A 15,790-nucleotide genomic window follows, 5' to 3' on the forward strand; every position below is an offset into this window, starting at 1 on the left:
TTTAAAGGTCTCAATTTTTACAGTGCTGAAGCATGGCCTGTTTGAGAACAGGTCTTCAACTGATTCTGCGCAAGGTCTCTTAAAACAAAGTCAAATGCATACTTGAAAAAGTATAGTGCGTTGTGGTTGCATCACATGGTTGTATATTAACAGTTACATTTGTACATATATCTGTATTTAGAAGTTTTTAAAGTGTTGTAAAAATGACTAACTCTGAGATGCAATTATGAATTGGGTAATGCGTCTTTGGAGGCAATGTTTTCAGATTTGCTGTTCAGTCTCAACATGGTGAACTGCCTCAGATTATATAAAAGGAAGAATACAATCAGAAATGTTAAGATTTCCCAATGCCTTGGGGCTAAACTTCTCACAATTCTATCAAGGACAAAAACTAATGAGTTGCATGTAATTAGGAGACTAAGAAAGAGGAAGCAAGCTGAATAGGATTCTTCTTGTTATTCACTGAGGGGTGTGGGCTTCACTGGTTGGCTCAGCATTAATTGCCCATCCCAAATTGCCCTTGAGAAGGAGGTGGTGAGCTACAGCCTTGAACTTCTGCAGTCTGTTTGTTGTAAGTACGCCCACACTGCTATTAGAGAGAAATTCCACGATTTTGATCCAGCAACAGTGAAGACACAGCATTATGTTTCCAAGTCAGGCAGGTTAGTAGCTTTGAGGAGAATTTTCAGGTTATTGTGTTCCCATGTATCTACTGCCCTTATCCTTCCAGGTGGAAACGATTTGAGTACTGTTTCTGAATGAAAATTTTACTACTACTGATGGTCCATAGTGCCTCATGGCTACACATTCTAATGTTGCCAGATCTAAATCTACCCCCTTTGGCATAGTGGTAGTGCTAAAAACACAATGGAAGACACTCTACAATGTGAAAACATGACTTTTTCTCCACTGGACTATGTGATGGGCTTTTGCCCGAAATGTCGATTTCGAAGCTCTTTGGATGCTGCCTGAACTGCTGTGCTCTTCCAGCACCACTAATCCAGTATGTGATGGTCACTGCTGCTGATACTGTCACAGACAGTTGCATCTGCAGCAGGCAGTTTGGTGAGGATAAGGTCAAGTCTCTATTCTTTTTGATTCCCTCATTCCACTCAGTCAGGCACTGTGACCTTTAGGACTTAGCCAGTTTGCCTAGCAGTGATGCTGTTGAGCCCCTTGTGGGGATGAACATTGTTGTTCCCCACCCGGAGTTCATTCTGTGCTTTTTCTGCCCTTTCCACAGGGGCGCTGATTCATTTGAAGGGAGGAGATACATGGGAATGAGTGTGGTTGACGATTCCCAGGGCAACTAACTCCCTGTCGTATGCCACTGCAATGCCTCTTCTGCTGTTAGGACAGAGCATAGCTAAGGATGGGATTGTTTGAGACATTAAAGTATTATCATGACATGTTGCTGCTTGATTGATTGTGTGAGACGGATTAATTTTGTCACAATATTTTATGATGGAGGACTTTGCAGGGTTGACTTGGCTGACTTTGCCATAATCACTGTTCGGTACTTGTTTAATGGAACTGAGTGGCTTCCCAGGCCATTTCAGGGGCTGAGAGTCAACCACATTGCTGACGCCAAGCTAGGTGAGGACAGCAAATTGTCCCAAACGGGCAATGGTTTCATGGTCATCACAAGACTTTTAATTCCAGTTAAAGGTTTTAATTTCCTGAGTGTAAATGCCAGCTGCTGTGGTGGTATTTGAATTCTGGTTCTGCAGACCATTAGCTGGGTCTCTGGAATACTAGTTCAGTGACAATGCCACTATGTTCTGCCTTCCTTGTACTGAATACTCCGATACAGCTGTAAGAGGATTCCCTGTTAACCTTCCTGTTTATATTGAGTTTGGGCCAACGGCAGGAAATTTTTTATTGGGTTATTACCTATTTACTATTGTTTGACTAACAGCAAACTTTAATTTCACCTTTTACAATTGTCTGGCCTTTTACATATCTGATCCACGTAGAAATCTAGTACATGCATTAACAGTCTTTGTTTTCTTTGTTCAGAAGGCTGCACCAACTTTCTATGCATGATGTGGGATGATACTCTTTGTAGCAAGTATAACAACGTCAGCCAGATGGATCTCATAGAATGAGTTCTCTGAATGGCGCTGCCACTCTGCTCCAATCAGGGAGTCCTGGCTGACAGAAAGAAGCAGGAGTCAGACATCCCGTTCAGTCTGAGAGCTGGCTCTGATGGAGTTCGATCAGAGTCAAGGATTCCATGTGTAAATAAAGTTGACTTTAAGCACAGGATACTGACCTCTGAAGTTATTTCATTCTTCTAACAGAGAACCATAGAACAGTACAGCACAGTACAGGCCCTCCAACCCTTGATGTTGTGCTGGCCTTTTATCCTACTCTTAGATCATAATCATCCCACTTAATTAAGTTTTGAATAGTGAAGCAGTGGACTTAGGCTTAGGACTTCCATGGGGTATTGCTGAAGTTAACCAGTTAAATCCAAGGAGCTACCAACTCGAAGAAGTATTTGCCCCTTCAATTTCTCTATTTGGTCAGATCTTATCTATTTCAGCCTCTGTTTATGTCAAGTGGAATGGCTATGCTTTGCATTTGAATTCCTGCCCCATCATGAGGGACATTTGTGGACTTTCAACTTCCTGTTTGATGTTTAATTGTCTGTGGTCATTTGTGACATGGATGTGTCAAGACTATAACGTCTTGATTATATCCATTGGTTGTGGCATTATTTCGTTATATCTGCTGCATGTTGCTTTAGCTGTTCTAGGTATGCACATATTCCTGTGTTGTGGTGTCACAAGGTTAACATTTTTTTAAGCTGTTCCTGATGCTGCTCCTGCATTCCCTCCTTACACTCTTCATTGAATAAGGGGTGATCATCTCCTTCATGGTATGTAGAGTAAGGGATTTGTCAGGCCATGAGTTGACAGATTGTGATAGCCCACAATCCTTCACTGATCTCCAGTTTGAGTGCCAGACCCAATCAATATCTATTCCATTTAGCATAGTTGTAATTCCACGCAAAATTATAGTAATGGGTCTTTGACTCCACAAGCACTGTGCAGTGGTCACTCTTACCAATCCTATCATGGACAGGCATATGTGTTGAGGAGATGAGTGAGGGCAAAGTCAAGTTAGTTTTTTTTTCATCTTGTTCGTAACCTCTCTGCTCCTGCAGGCCCATTCTAGCAACTGTACCATTACTTATTGTTGCCATTGATTATTAGTGTCACTACTGAGCTGCTTTGATGGACATTGAAGTCCGTCCACCGTCCAATGTATTCTGTGCTTCTACCATCTTCCGTTCCTCTTTCAATTGGTGTTCAGCCGGAAGGAATGTTGATCCATCAGCTGAGGAAAATGGTTTGGAGAGGGACTTCAGTGAATAGTGGGACCAACTTTGAACCTCCTAACCCATGAAACTTAATGACTGACAAATGAATAACAGACTGATGAAGAAACAAACAAAGTGAATTCGAATAAAAGTAATGTATTACAGCTCTAGGAAACCTGAAGTAAAAACAGGAAGTGTTGGAAATACTCAGTCAGTTAAGCAGCATCTGTGGATACAGGAACAGAATTAACATTGCCAATCTCGACAGATGCTTGGCTTAGAATCAAATCAGGTACAGAAGGAACAGTAGTGAAAGGGAAAGAAGGTTTGGATGAAGAAAGGAAATGTCTGAAAAGAAATTTTAAATTTTCAATTTTTAAAGTTCTCTGATACCAATTCACTATTTGAAAGAACGAGGCTGAACAATTTAAATTGTTCACTTACTGAACCGGAACTTAATAGGCTGTTATTAACAATTATATTATGAAAACGGAATTTAAGTTATTAATTACTGGACTTAATTTCTGAGGCAAGTTTAATGAGCAGTTAGAATGTTCTTAAACATAATGGGGAAGCTCCTTTGCGTGATGCTGTTTGTACATTACAAATGGTGTAGCACAGCAATTGGCCTGTAAACTCTAGAGATTGCAATGCTGTCCTCATCTCTTCTGCCCTGTGTTTGCAAGTGAAGTTTCATTGTAATAACAGTACCTACCATTCCAATACATCTACTTTTAATCAAGTTCTAGCCATTCTTCTTCGTACTTCATGGTTTTTACAGTGTAGGCAAAATATAGTTGGAAACTGATAGTAGAATGTTAAGTCACTGAGTTAATTAGTGACCCTGCTGACTCTTGGAGCAGTAGCAATTAAGTCAATTCATTATTCAGGACTTTAATTAGTTGCACTGTGTCTGACCTCATTGCCTTGGTTCTATCCAACATTTAACGATTTCTAAAAAAAATTGTAATTGATTTTGGTTGTCACCATTGTATTTATTACCTGTATAGATGTGCCTAAACTTTCATTTCACTCCAAGTAAACAGTTAACATAAGTTTAAGTACAACATTCTTATCTCAGAGTTAACTGCAGTGTCAGATATTGATGTCACACAAAACAACTTCATCATTTGGATTGAGTATATTTGAATAAATCAATACAACATTTTAAAATATATATTCTATTTCTATGTATCCTTTCCTTTGATTGCAAATGGTTATTCTTGGTAGCAAGTAATTAGGAAAGCTAGTAAAATGTTATTGTTTATTGTGAGAGGAATAGAATGCAAATGTAAGGAGGTTATGTTTCAGTTAAATGGAGCTCTGGTGAAACCACGTCAGGAGTAGTGACTAGTATTGTTTTCAATTTTTTAAGGATGGATGTAAGCATGTTGAAAACAATTACCTGTGGATCCATGAGTTATTTTCTCCCCTTAACAGATGTATTTCCAAACTTTGGGAAATACAATCTTTGGTGATTAAGTCCAAATAGTTGCTCAAATCTGAAATATTTTATTAGCACAAATTCGGTGGCTCAGCGGTTAGCACTGCTGCCTCACAGTACCAGGGTCCTAGGTTCAATTTCATCCTCGGGCGACTGTCTGTGTGGAGTTTGCCCATTCTCCCTGTGTCTGCTTGGGCTTCCTCCAGGTTCTCTGGTTTCCTGCCACAGTCCAAAGATGTATGCAGGCCAGGTGAATTGGCCATGTTAAATTGCTCATAGTGTTAGGTGTATTAGTCAGAGGGGGATAGGTTGCTCTTTGGAGGGTCGGTGTGGACTTGTTGGGCCAAAGCGCCTGTTTCCACACTGTAGGGAATCGAATCTAATCTACTGCTTGAGAACAGTTTATGGGCCCGTATATTTGAACCAGAAGCAGGCAGGTTTGTACAAGTTGGTGTTGGGTTTGATTTTTTTTAGAAATTTAATTCCCACTCTTACCCACCCTTCTTGGGTGCTTAAGATCACCCTGCTGATTTCTGTCCCATTGCTATGATAACAAAGTAAGTGCCAACAGCAAGAACATTTCAGTTCTTTCGTAGGATGGAGTGTTGCTGAACAAAGAGACCTTGGAGAGCAGGTTCATAGCTTCTTGAAAGTGGAGTCGCAGGTAGATAGGATGGTGAAGAAGTCGTTTGGTATGCTTTCCTTTATTGGTCAGAGTATTGAGTACAGGTGTTGGGAGATCATGTTGTGGCTGTACAGGACATTGGTTAGGCTGGTGTTGGAATATTGCGTGCAATTCTGGTCTCCTTCCTAATGGAAAGATGTTGTGAAACTTGAAAGGATTCAGAAAAGATTTACAAGGATGTTGCAAGGGTTGGAGGATTGAGCTACAGGGAGAGGCTGAACAGGCTGGGGTGGCTTCCCCTGGGGCAGAGGCTGAAGGGTGACCTTCTGGAGGTTTACAAAATTATGAGGGGCATGGGTAGGATAAGTGGACCTGGGGTCGGGGAGTCTAGAACTAGAGGCCATAGGTTTAGGGTGAGAGGGGAAAGATACAAAAGAGACCTAAGGGGCAACCTTTTCACGCAAAGAGTTGTATGTGTATGGAATGAGCTGCCAGAGGAAGTGGTGGAGGCTGGTAAAATTGCAACATTTAAAAGGCATTTGGATGGGTATATGAGTAGGAAGGGTTTGGAGGGATATGGGCCAGGTGCTTGCAGGTAGGACTAGATTGGGTTGGGATACCTGGTCGACATGGACAGGTTGGACCGAAGGGTCTGTTTCCATGCTGTACATCTCTGTGACTCTATGACTGTATGATGGAAGCATTATTGATAAGACCAGCATTTGTTGTTTGTCCTAAATTTCCCTGAAAAGGTTCAGGTGAATCACACATGAGGAAAACTGTCTAAAATGGCAGTCATCATTGGATTTTTAAGATCAATTTACTAGTTAACATTTCAGTAAGCCATTATTAAAAAGCTGGGAGTTTGCTATGTTTCATATTTCAGAGCGATACAGATGCCAAAATGTAAAAATACTGATAGTAATGTATCCTTGAAATTTGAATTCCAGGCTCAAAGGTCCACATGCAACCTGCTGCTATTGTGGAACTTCATTTAACTTGTAATATTCTTAAAGATCTGCTAAATCATCACAAGATTATCAAGAAATGAGACTAACTGAGATTTCTTTAAGATATGTAAATTTTGGCATCGGTTACGGATTTTGGCCTAGTATGTATAGATGCACTAGACGGAGTTTGTGTGGGCAACACTTTGTGGGCATCTGTCCTATTCACCATAGAATTTCATCACAATGGTGGTATCCTGGATGTTGCTACTATTCTGTTGCTATCCATGGGAATGAAAATTGACTGCCACTTCAGTTTTTGCGATTGTAGTCACTCACTAAGAGTGTTCAGTTGCCTCCCGAAAGGATGTGTTATTGAACTAGTTACATTTTGACAATAGTAATGTTCACTTCTTTTTCATTACTAGTCCACAAATTCATTGATTTCAATTCAATAACTTGTTAATATTTTGGATTTTTAGTTCTTCTGGCTAAAAGTTCAGTATGATATTGCTAACATTTCATACTATACTAGAGATTAATTGCTTGTATTCAGAGGCTGGATAAGTAACATGAAAATTATTCAATTAATGAATATTTACATATCATTTGAGGTTTTATATTTAAGGTCAGCAATAACAATTAGTGATGAAGTAACAACAATTAAGTTCTTTTTCTCTATTTCACCATAATCTTTCTATCTGAAATAATTCTTAATACTATGAAATTTACAGTGAATTTTCTAAGGAAAGGGAAAAGGCTAAGGCCAGAGGAGACTTTCAGAAACTTCGTGAGAAGCAGCAACTTGAAGAGGATCTTAAGGGATATCTGGATTGGATCACTCAGGCAGAAGACATTGATCCTGAGAATGAGGAAGACATTGAGAGTGCGGAGAGGCGAAATCGTATGTATCTTTCTTTATCACTACATTCGGGGTAAAAGACTGACAAAACACCAATTATTTTGTTTAATTCATTACAACTTGAACTGTGAAATGTTGCATGCATAAAATTTAATATAGTCGTTGGTTTATTGATACAGGAATAGCTTTGTGGCATCACAATAAAATTTTGTCTAATGCAAACCTTGGACAGAGTTAAAATCTATGTTCCTGGCAGGAGGTGTAGGTAGCAGGAAACCAGAAACTTCACCAATACATATCTGTTAAGCAGGCACCCTTATATTACAACCCCAACTGATGTTCCTGCTTGACAAGCCTAGACACAAAACTAAAATCTTGATTGATAGATCATGCTTTGTTATTTAACCTGGTGGCTTTTAACTGAACGCAAGCACGTAATGCTCCAGGTTAATTTTTAACAATACGTAGAAGTTTATTACACAAAAGAAATGAAAATCTATAGAACAATCAATACTATTTACATAAAACACAATGTGAAAGATTTCAAAACACATGGGAAAACAAAATCCCATCTATCTCAGCACCATTTCTTTACAGTGCTCAAATACTAGAGAGATCCCTCCTGTATCACATCTGTAAATTTGATTTAACTGTTTCACCCTTTTTCTCGTCTTAGGATTTTGATAGTTTTTTCCTGGATCATTCACAACACCGATTGTAAATTTTCTTAGTTTCAAATAACCCCTCGGGTTCTAACCAAATCTTTCTGATCTGGAACTTTCAAACTAAAATCCTTACACTGAGGTAACTTATTTTCTAACAGTTCTCAATTAATTCCTTTCTCCAGGAGAAACTGTTCTTGCATCTGATCCCAGCCAGGTCTTCTGTGAAATGTAACCAAAAACTGTTGAATCTATGGGATTTTCCCTAAACAAAATCACATCTTGGTTCTGATAAATCAAAAACAAGCTATCACCTTTTAATGTTTGCTATTTCTAATCATAAAACACTGATGTTACGAGTCATGTTGCAGCTGGAGAAGATTTTAGTTAGACCACATTTGAAGTATTTTGTGAAGTTCTGATTGCCACATGACAGGAAGGATTTAGAAGACTTGGAGAAGGTGCAAAAGAAGTTACCAGGACTTTGCTTGGACTTGAGTATATTAGCTATAAGGAGAAGTTGCACCAACTTGGATTGTTTTTGCTAGAGCATTGGAGTCTGAGGGGTGACCTGATGGAAATATATAATATTGTGGGAAACATGGATAGGGTGGATAGTTGGAATGTGTTTCCCAGGGTGGAAATATCAAATACGAGGGGGCATAGCTTTAAGGTGAGAGGGGTAAAGTTAAAAGAGATGGGCAAGACAAGTTTTTTACAAAGATGATGGTTGGTGTCTAGAATGTGCTGCCGGGGGGGTGGTAGAAGTAGATTTTGAACGTTTAAGAGACATTTAGACAGGCACATCAACAGGCAGGGAATAGATGAGTACAGACCATATGCAGGCAGATAGGATTAGTTTTGAATGGCATAATGGTTGCCACAGATATGGTGGGCCAAAGAGCCTGTTCCTGTGCTATACTGTTTTCAGTTCTATGTTCTAAACTCTCATTATCACTCCAGGAAGGCCCTCAGTCAGCTGCTGTCTGAAAAATATTGCTTTAAAATTATGACTTCAAGAAAAACAAGTTAATTATTACACTTCCTCATACACAGAACAAAACCCATATAGTTCTAGTCCAAAATCCAAAGCCTGAAATAGGTATATCAATAAATATGTAAATCACACATCTTACATCACACTTATTACTTCAAGTAGTGAACTAGCTGTTTACCAATTGATGATTTACTTGACTGATTGAGAAAACATCAGGTTGAAGAGATACAAAGCTGAACATATATGACTATTCTGTTTTTTGTGAAGATTTTCTTTGTTTGTATTAACTGTTTCAAGTATTCTATGATTACCATGTGATTTGTTTTTGGATCATTGAGTGGTATTTCATGCATCTTCAATGTGTCAAAAATAACTGATTTTTTTGTTTTCCTTGGTCTCTGAAAAATAAATTGTCAAATCGGTTTGAGATAAAACAATTAAACTTTTCAATAATCCTTTGATTAACTCAGTGGGGATGAGAATGCAGCTCAAGAAACCTCTGCAGCAGTTGGAGCTCAAAGCCTCTGCATTATTCGACACTGAAACCTTGAAGTATTATGTCAAATGAATAACATATCCCATTGTATGGTCCAGTGGTGTTTTGAGTACAAACAGATTGTACGTATTGTACATATACTCTTCAGCTCATTACGACCCCAGTTTCAATGTAATTTAGGATCGATCTCATAATGTGGCTAGGTAGAACTCAGGAGAGTTACGTTAAAATAATTTAATGTTCTCCCAAATGATATTCTCCCTCCTACAGGACCATCCTCGGTTTGCCAATCTGGTTTCTGTGATTTCCAGTTGCCATAATACTTGACATGAAGAGCAACCAGCACTCTCTTTCACTTCTGGTAGCAGTCACTCTGATCCTAATCTCTTTGGTTCTATAATATTAAGCATCGAGGCACAAATATACTTAAATTAGTTCATCTGTTGAAGTTAATTCAATGAGGTTCAGGTGCGTTTAACACCTGAGGCGCAACTAACCCAGATGGTACTGTACCAGTGCTCCATTATTCTCCCTAATGATTTTTCAGAAAGTTAGCTTTGCTACATTCTGCAGACTCTTTCCTTAAAGATTTGTTTCTTTTTCAAATGTATGTCAGTGCGTAATGAATTTACTATTCCATGACAAATGCCAGATTGAATTGTGCAAAACTTCTTCAACCTGTCAAAAGATTCCCATGAGTCATAGTTTTTAAAGATGCAAACAGTAACCAAATCTATTTTAGGATAACATAATGACATAATGGATTTGGTCGATGGAGTGTATCCTTTATTCAATTCGTTTGGTTAGGTTTGCATTTCGTATGCTGAGCCATTGCACATTTAAATACTTACAATGATTCATGTTAGCTCGGATTTTAAATTAGCACAATTGGAGAGGGGTGGGGCTTGGAACCCACTTTTTTTCTGAACATTACTGCAAGAAGTGCAGGCAGTTTTAACTCCTGAACCTTACCTTATTATGATTAATGGGTTACCTACCTGATATCATTGTAAATTTGCCTGCTCATTTTTCATTGCACAATTTCTGGCAAGCTGTTTAAAGTGCAAATGTCTTAATGTGAGGTTGGCTTTCTTCTGGAAGATTTAATTGGATAAGTGTGCAAACAATCTTCTTGGCAGTGACAAGCCATAGAGTTGGGGCAGTTGTCCCACAGTGGTAGTGTCCATGCCGCTCTACCAGGATGCATGGGTTTCAGTCTCATCTGCTCCAGAGCTGTGTAATAACATCTTTGAACGGGTTGATTAAAAAATATCTATATCACAGAGTTTCCCATGTGCATTCCTTGAGTTCTTCTGGAGGAGGAACACTGAAGGTCTTTCTGCCAGCCTCTACAGTAAGACCCCAAGGATGACTATACAGCTGTTTTGGGCAGAGATGGCTGAAAGAGTTAGTGCAACAACAGGGAAATCCCCCATTTCCTGGGCTCAGGGTGAAAAGAAGTACAGAGGTGTTAAGAGAACATTAAAGGTGAGTACAGCTCATCTTCTTTCCATCTTTCACAACAGCCTGACAACTCTCCTTTTACTCCCTCTCTGAGCATGCACGACAAATTTCTTCTCTCCATTGTCTTCCCAGAATAGGGAAGGGGTCATTGCAGTACTTTACTATTCTGAAGGCACGCACTTCTTCTCTACGTCTTTACAAGAGATGCTATCAGTGTTCTTTTCCTACAGTCCAGCGCTTTCACAATCAAAACCTTCTCTCAGTACATCTTTCTTTCTTCAATATCCAAATATTTTGCTTTCCAATTGTTACTTTCTCATTCACATTACATCTTGCTTCAGCACTGGCTATGTCTCGCTCACCTCTGAGTTAGAATTTTATTGATTCAAGTTCACTTCAAAGACTTGATCATAAACTTAAGATGATATTCCAAGAACAAACCTAATCTGACATTCCAGTACATTTGCAATGTCTTAGAGATGCAATCTTTTAGATCAGATGCTAAACTGAAGCTATGTATGCTGTCGAGGGTAGGGCTCCAAAAGGCTCCATGGCTACCAATCAAAGAAATGCAGGGAAGGTATCTCTAGTGTCCTAGCCATTACTTAATCTCGAAATCATGTGCCCTAGTTGACCATTACAACCTCATCTCACAGCTTCCACACTCTACCACTTATTCAGTTATGTATGCATATCACCCAGATACATTGCAGTATATATATTGACATTTTTCCTTGCAGAACAAGAAGCCACACAAAAGGAAACAGCAGCAAATATTCAGAAACAGTTGAATATTCTGGATGACTTGGAAAAGATGGCATTCTGAATTTTTGAAAAGTCCAAACACACCCCTAAAAGTCCCCAAAACACCTGGGAGAATTCGTTCATGGATAGACCCATCAGGAAAAGTATCCGCATAAACAGAATGGAAGATCATGGTGAGGAGCTGTTCCTCCAATCACAAGTTGGTTTTATCCTATGCTTGTTGCTGATAGCCCAAGCCTATTAGCAGCAAATGTGGGAGAGAACCAATCTGTGGTTGAATGAGCAATTAGTAATTGTGAAAGCAAATGGAGTCACTGGAGACTTTGTGATGCAGTCAGACAGCTGAAGTTAGGTGAGCTTTTTCTCACTCTCCCCTCATCCTGTTTTCTGAGGCTGGTGTGGGAGCCTTATGGCGAGTTCATAATTTTGTGTCTCAAGTCTATAATAGGGGCATTGTTGGTTGAAGGTGGAGGCTGCAAAGGTATTTGAGGAGAGATGAGATGAGGAGGTATATTGAGGTATAGGGTGACGGGGTGGGGTGAGACAGTGAAGCTCCAACAGGGGCAGGTGGAAACAGGAGGCTACAATGCAATGGGGTGGGGTGGGGAGGTGGAAGGAGGCTGCAAAAGGGGTATAGGATATGAAGAAGGACACAAGGGAAATTGAGGACTGAAGTTCAAAAGAGGATTTGGGGTCTGGGTGTGTGAAGGGAATGTTAGGGAAGGAAAGTCCATTTGGGGTGTTGGGGAAGTAAGAGACTGTAAGGGTAGATTTTGGCAGATGGAGGATGCAACATTGGTAGTAGGAGGCTATGCTAGGGATGCACGGCGAAGGAAGCTGAAAGTGAAGAATGGGGCTGTTAGTGAGTATGGAAGGAGAAGGAGGCTGTGTGGGGAAATGCAGAAAGATAGAGCTGCATAGGAGACAGAACAGTTTTAAACATGTCAACAAGGAATATTGAGCTAATTGGGATTCAAGAAATCCTAATATCACTATGGTAATGATTTCATTGCAAATGAATGTGGAGTCTCTAATTTAAGTTTGTAAGTTCATGAACTGTTATTCTTGGAAAATACATAGTAGCTGCGACAATAGTGAATGCTGTGCCAGTTGTCAAATTTAAATCTTAGATTAAGATCTGAGATTAAATAAATAGGATTGTAACTACATGGTTAAAATGTTCTTGCTGTGTGCATATGCGATGGTCAAACATGAGCTATGGTTTAATCATTCCATAGAAGGTGTGATTCGGAAGGTAGATTTTTTGTGTAAGAATGTGACAGTTATTTTCAAATGGAAATTTATGTTAACTTATGCCTGTCGTCTTGTTTCTTTTTAAATGTGTGCAGTGGAAATTAACGCTTTCCATATGTGTTGTGGTTTCACTGAGCATTGATAATTGGTGTGGATTTTGAAGAAGTATTCTAAATGTGCTTTTGGAGCTACATAACTCATGTCGACAGAATTACAGGAGGTATTGTTCAGTGAATGAAGCACTTGATGAGTTAGAGAGTGAAAGTTTAGCCCTTGAGAAAATGAAGGTGGTCTTGTTTAACTGCAGTTGTACAGGGCCCTGGTGAGACCATACCTGGAGTATTGTGTGTAGTTTTGGTCTCCCTAAGTAAGAATCTAACTGTCATGGTGGGAGTGCAGTGGAGGTTCATGAGGCTGATACTGGGGATGGCTGGACTGTCCGATGAGGAGAGGTTAGATTGAGTATTTATTAGATTTTACAAAAAGGTGAAGGGATCTGTTCGAAATACATAATAGGGGTAGACAAACTAGAAGCAAGGAGGATATTTTCCTTGAGTAGTGTCTAGAACTAGGGATATCATCTCTGGATATAAGGTAGATCATTTAGGATATATTCCAGGAAGTGACTTTAAATACATCAAAGGATATGAGGAGAACACAGGTATATGGCAATGCGATAGAGGATCAGCTGTAATCATATTGAATGGCAGACCAGGTTAGAAAATCAAATGGCCATCTCCTGCTCCTTGTTTCTGTGTAACTTATGGCCTCAGCAGTCAGTGTAGCTTGGTGATAAGGGCTGAAAACAAAAGTGAGCTTCTGAGACAGAAGTATAGTCAGTTGATGTGACATTTGCAGCAGCAACTCAGTTGTCAGCGCTCTGTGTAATTTGGAAGTAGGATCCAAGTGTGGTGAGACACTTGCAAAAGTGGATTGCAGCTGGTAGAAGTCAATTTGTTTTTTAAGGGCTCCTGTTGAGGATTTCTTGTGCGCTACTTTTTTTATTCCTCACTAATGTTTTTATTAGGTGATACAATCATATTGTAACAAAATGTTTTATATTTCCTGTTTTCTCCTATATCTCTTGACACTTTTAAAGTTGAAAAATTTAAATATCACTTTCTTGAATGTATTCAAAATGGTTCACCCTGGATCCTGAGACTATATTGGGTGCTTGGACTCCCTCAGAAGCAGATTAGAATAATTCGTCAATATCCTTAATAATAGCTTTCCATTAAATTGAAAGCCACACATAAGGAAGTGATTAATTTCCTTGACAGTACAACATTTAAGTTGGTACTAGATAACTTAGAAATGTTAACAACAGAAATGTTTTTCCAAATAATTGACACAAGTCTACACACAAAAAGGTATCACGCTAAGCAAACCTTTCAAAGACAGATTAGGTCAAGATCACAGCTAATGCATTTTCACCACTTGCAGACTCGGAAGATTTTAAACAGGCAGTTACAACCCTATTCACTGTCTCTCAGTTCTCAAGTTTAAATATAACAATTGACAGTGTCTGACTACATTTGATAGTTCCTAACCTTTGGCACCTCTAAACTAGGGATTCCATATTAATTCACAAGACATTCATTAGTTCGAATGATTTAAAGTTTTCTGGAATCCCAGTTAGCTGAGTATATTTTTGTTGACAGGTTTAAAACTGTTTTCTTCACCTTGTAGTGGTCCATTTTTCCTAATCCCACTACTTTGCAAGCTCCTCCACCCATACCACTTTTGTAGCCTCTTTCTTCACCAATGCTGTTCTGACGGTTTCCTTCTGACACCCCCTTGCAGTTATCTTCTCTCCATTTTTCCTTGTTTTCCCCAGTCTTGCACATTCCTTCCTCCACCTTGCAACTTGCAATTTGATCCATTCCTCTTGCAGCCTCTTTCACTTCCCCACTGCCAAACTTGCAGCCCTGATCTTACCAAAAATCTTTTTCACCTGCCTTCAACCTAAAACCCTACCCTTCTCCAGCAAGTATAACCCTTAGGTAAAGTGGCTCTCAATCCTGGTTTTGGATAAAGGCAGCGCTTGATCCTGGCCTTGGCAAAAGCTCTCCAGCACCACTGGCTCCCTTGCACAGTTTCCTTCCTGCTTGGTGCTCTTCCAAGCTATCAGCAACATGCATGGAAGAAAATTAGCCTGTGATTTGAGTAATGATTCCTTTTATTCCATTCTGTTTGTGGGGCTGACTTTCTCTGGTTGTTACCACGAGTGAAACTTCATTGGCATTTTGAGGATTTTTGGCGATAGGTTCATCCACTGTCCCTGTGTACTTTGAGCATTTTATGGGGAAAGAATAAACGTTTGTTGACTGAGGTCGCAGATGATCTCTGTTAGAAATTTTCGTAGGAGTAGCTTACTAACCCAGAAGCTTTTTGAATGCACAAAGTAATACTGAGTATCTTAGGCTTGCCAAACAGAGCCTCTACTACTGCTGGAGAACATGGAGGAATCTGGCTTCACAAGACCATAAGATACAAGAGCAAAATTAGGCCATTTGGTGCAATGAGTCTGTTCTGTTATTTGTTCATGGTTGATCAAATTTCTCAACCCTATTCTCCTGCCTTCTCCCTGTAACCTTTGATCCGCTTGCTAATCAATTACATATCTATCTCTATCTTAAATACATTCAATGACTTGGCCTCTATAGCCTTCTATGGCGATGAGTTTCACCGATTCATCACCTTCTGTTTGAAGATGTTCCTCCTCAGTCAGTTCAAGTCATCTGTTCACTTTAAGACTGTACTTGTGGGTTTGGGAGAGCTGGGAGATTAAACTTGGATACCCATTTATTATGCAACATTTGCTATCTGATGTCTCAGGTTTCATTCTGAGCAAGCAAAAACCACACAATGTTTAAGTGATTCAGTTAAGGTTCATTCTGGGGTCATGAGATCTCTGCTTGTTATCTTACAAAATTAGTTTGGTAC

At 39.5% G+C, this 15,790-nt stretch overlaps 1 protein-coding gene across 6 annotated transcripts in view; it reads left to right on the forward strand.

Moving 5' to 3' along the window:
* Positions 1-15,790, forward strand: part of LOC140483762 (voltage-dependent L-type calcium channel subunit alpha-1D-like) — a 600,966-nt gene that overhangs the window by 288,364 nt on the left and 296,812 nt on the right. For all 6 annotated transcript variants that reach the window (XM_072582290.1, XM_072582291.1, XM_072582293.1 and 3 more), the window contains exon 9: positions 7,079-7,248. In XM_072582290.1, coding sequence (XP_072438391.1) covers positions 7,079-7,248 — 170 coding nt within the window. The remainder of the gene's footprint in view (positions 1-7,078; positions 7,249-15,790) is intronic.

The sequence above is a fragment of the Chiloscyllium punctatum genome, chromosome 12 (assembly GCF_047496795.1).
Source record: "Chiloscyllium punctatum isolate Juve2018m chromosome 12, sChiPun1.3, whole genome shotgun sequence".
NCBI classification, from domain to species: domain Eukaryota; kingdom Metazoa; phylum Chordata; class Chondrichthyes; order Orectolobiformes; family Hemiscylliidae; genus Chiloscyllium; species Chiloscyllium punctatum.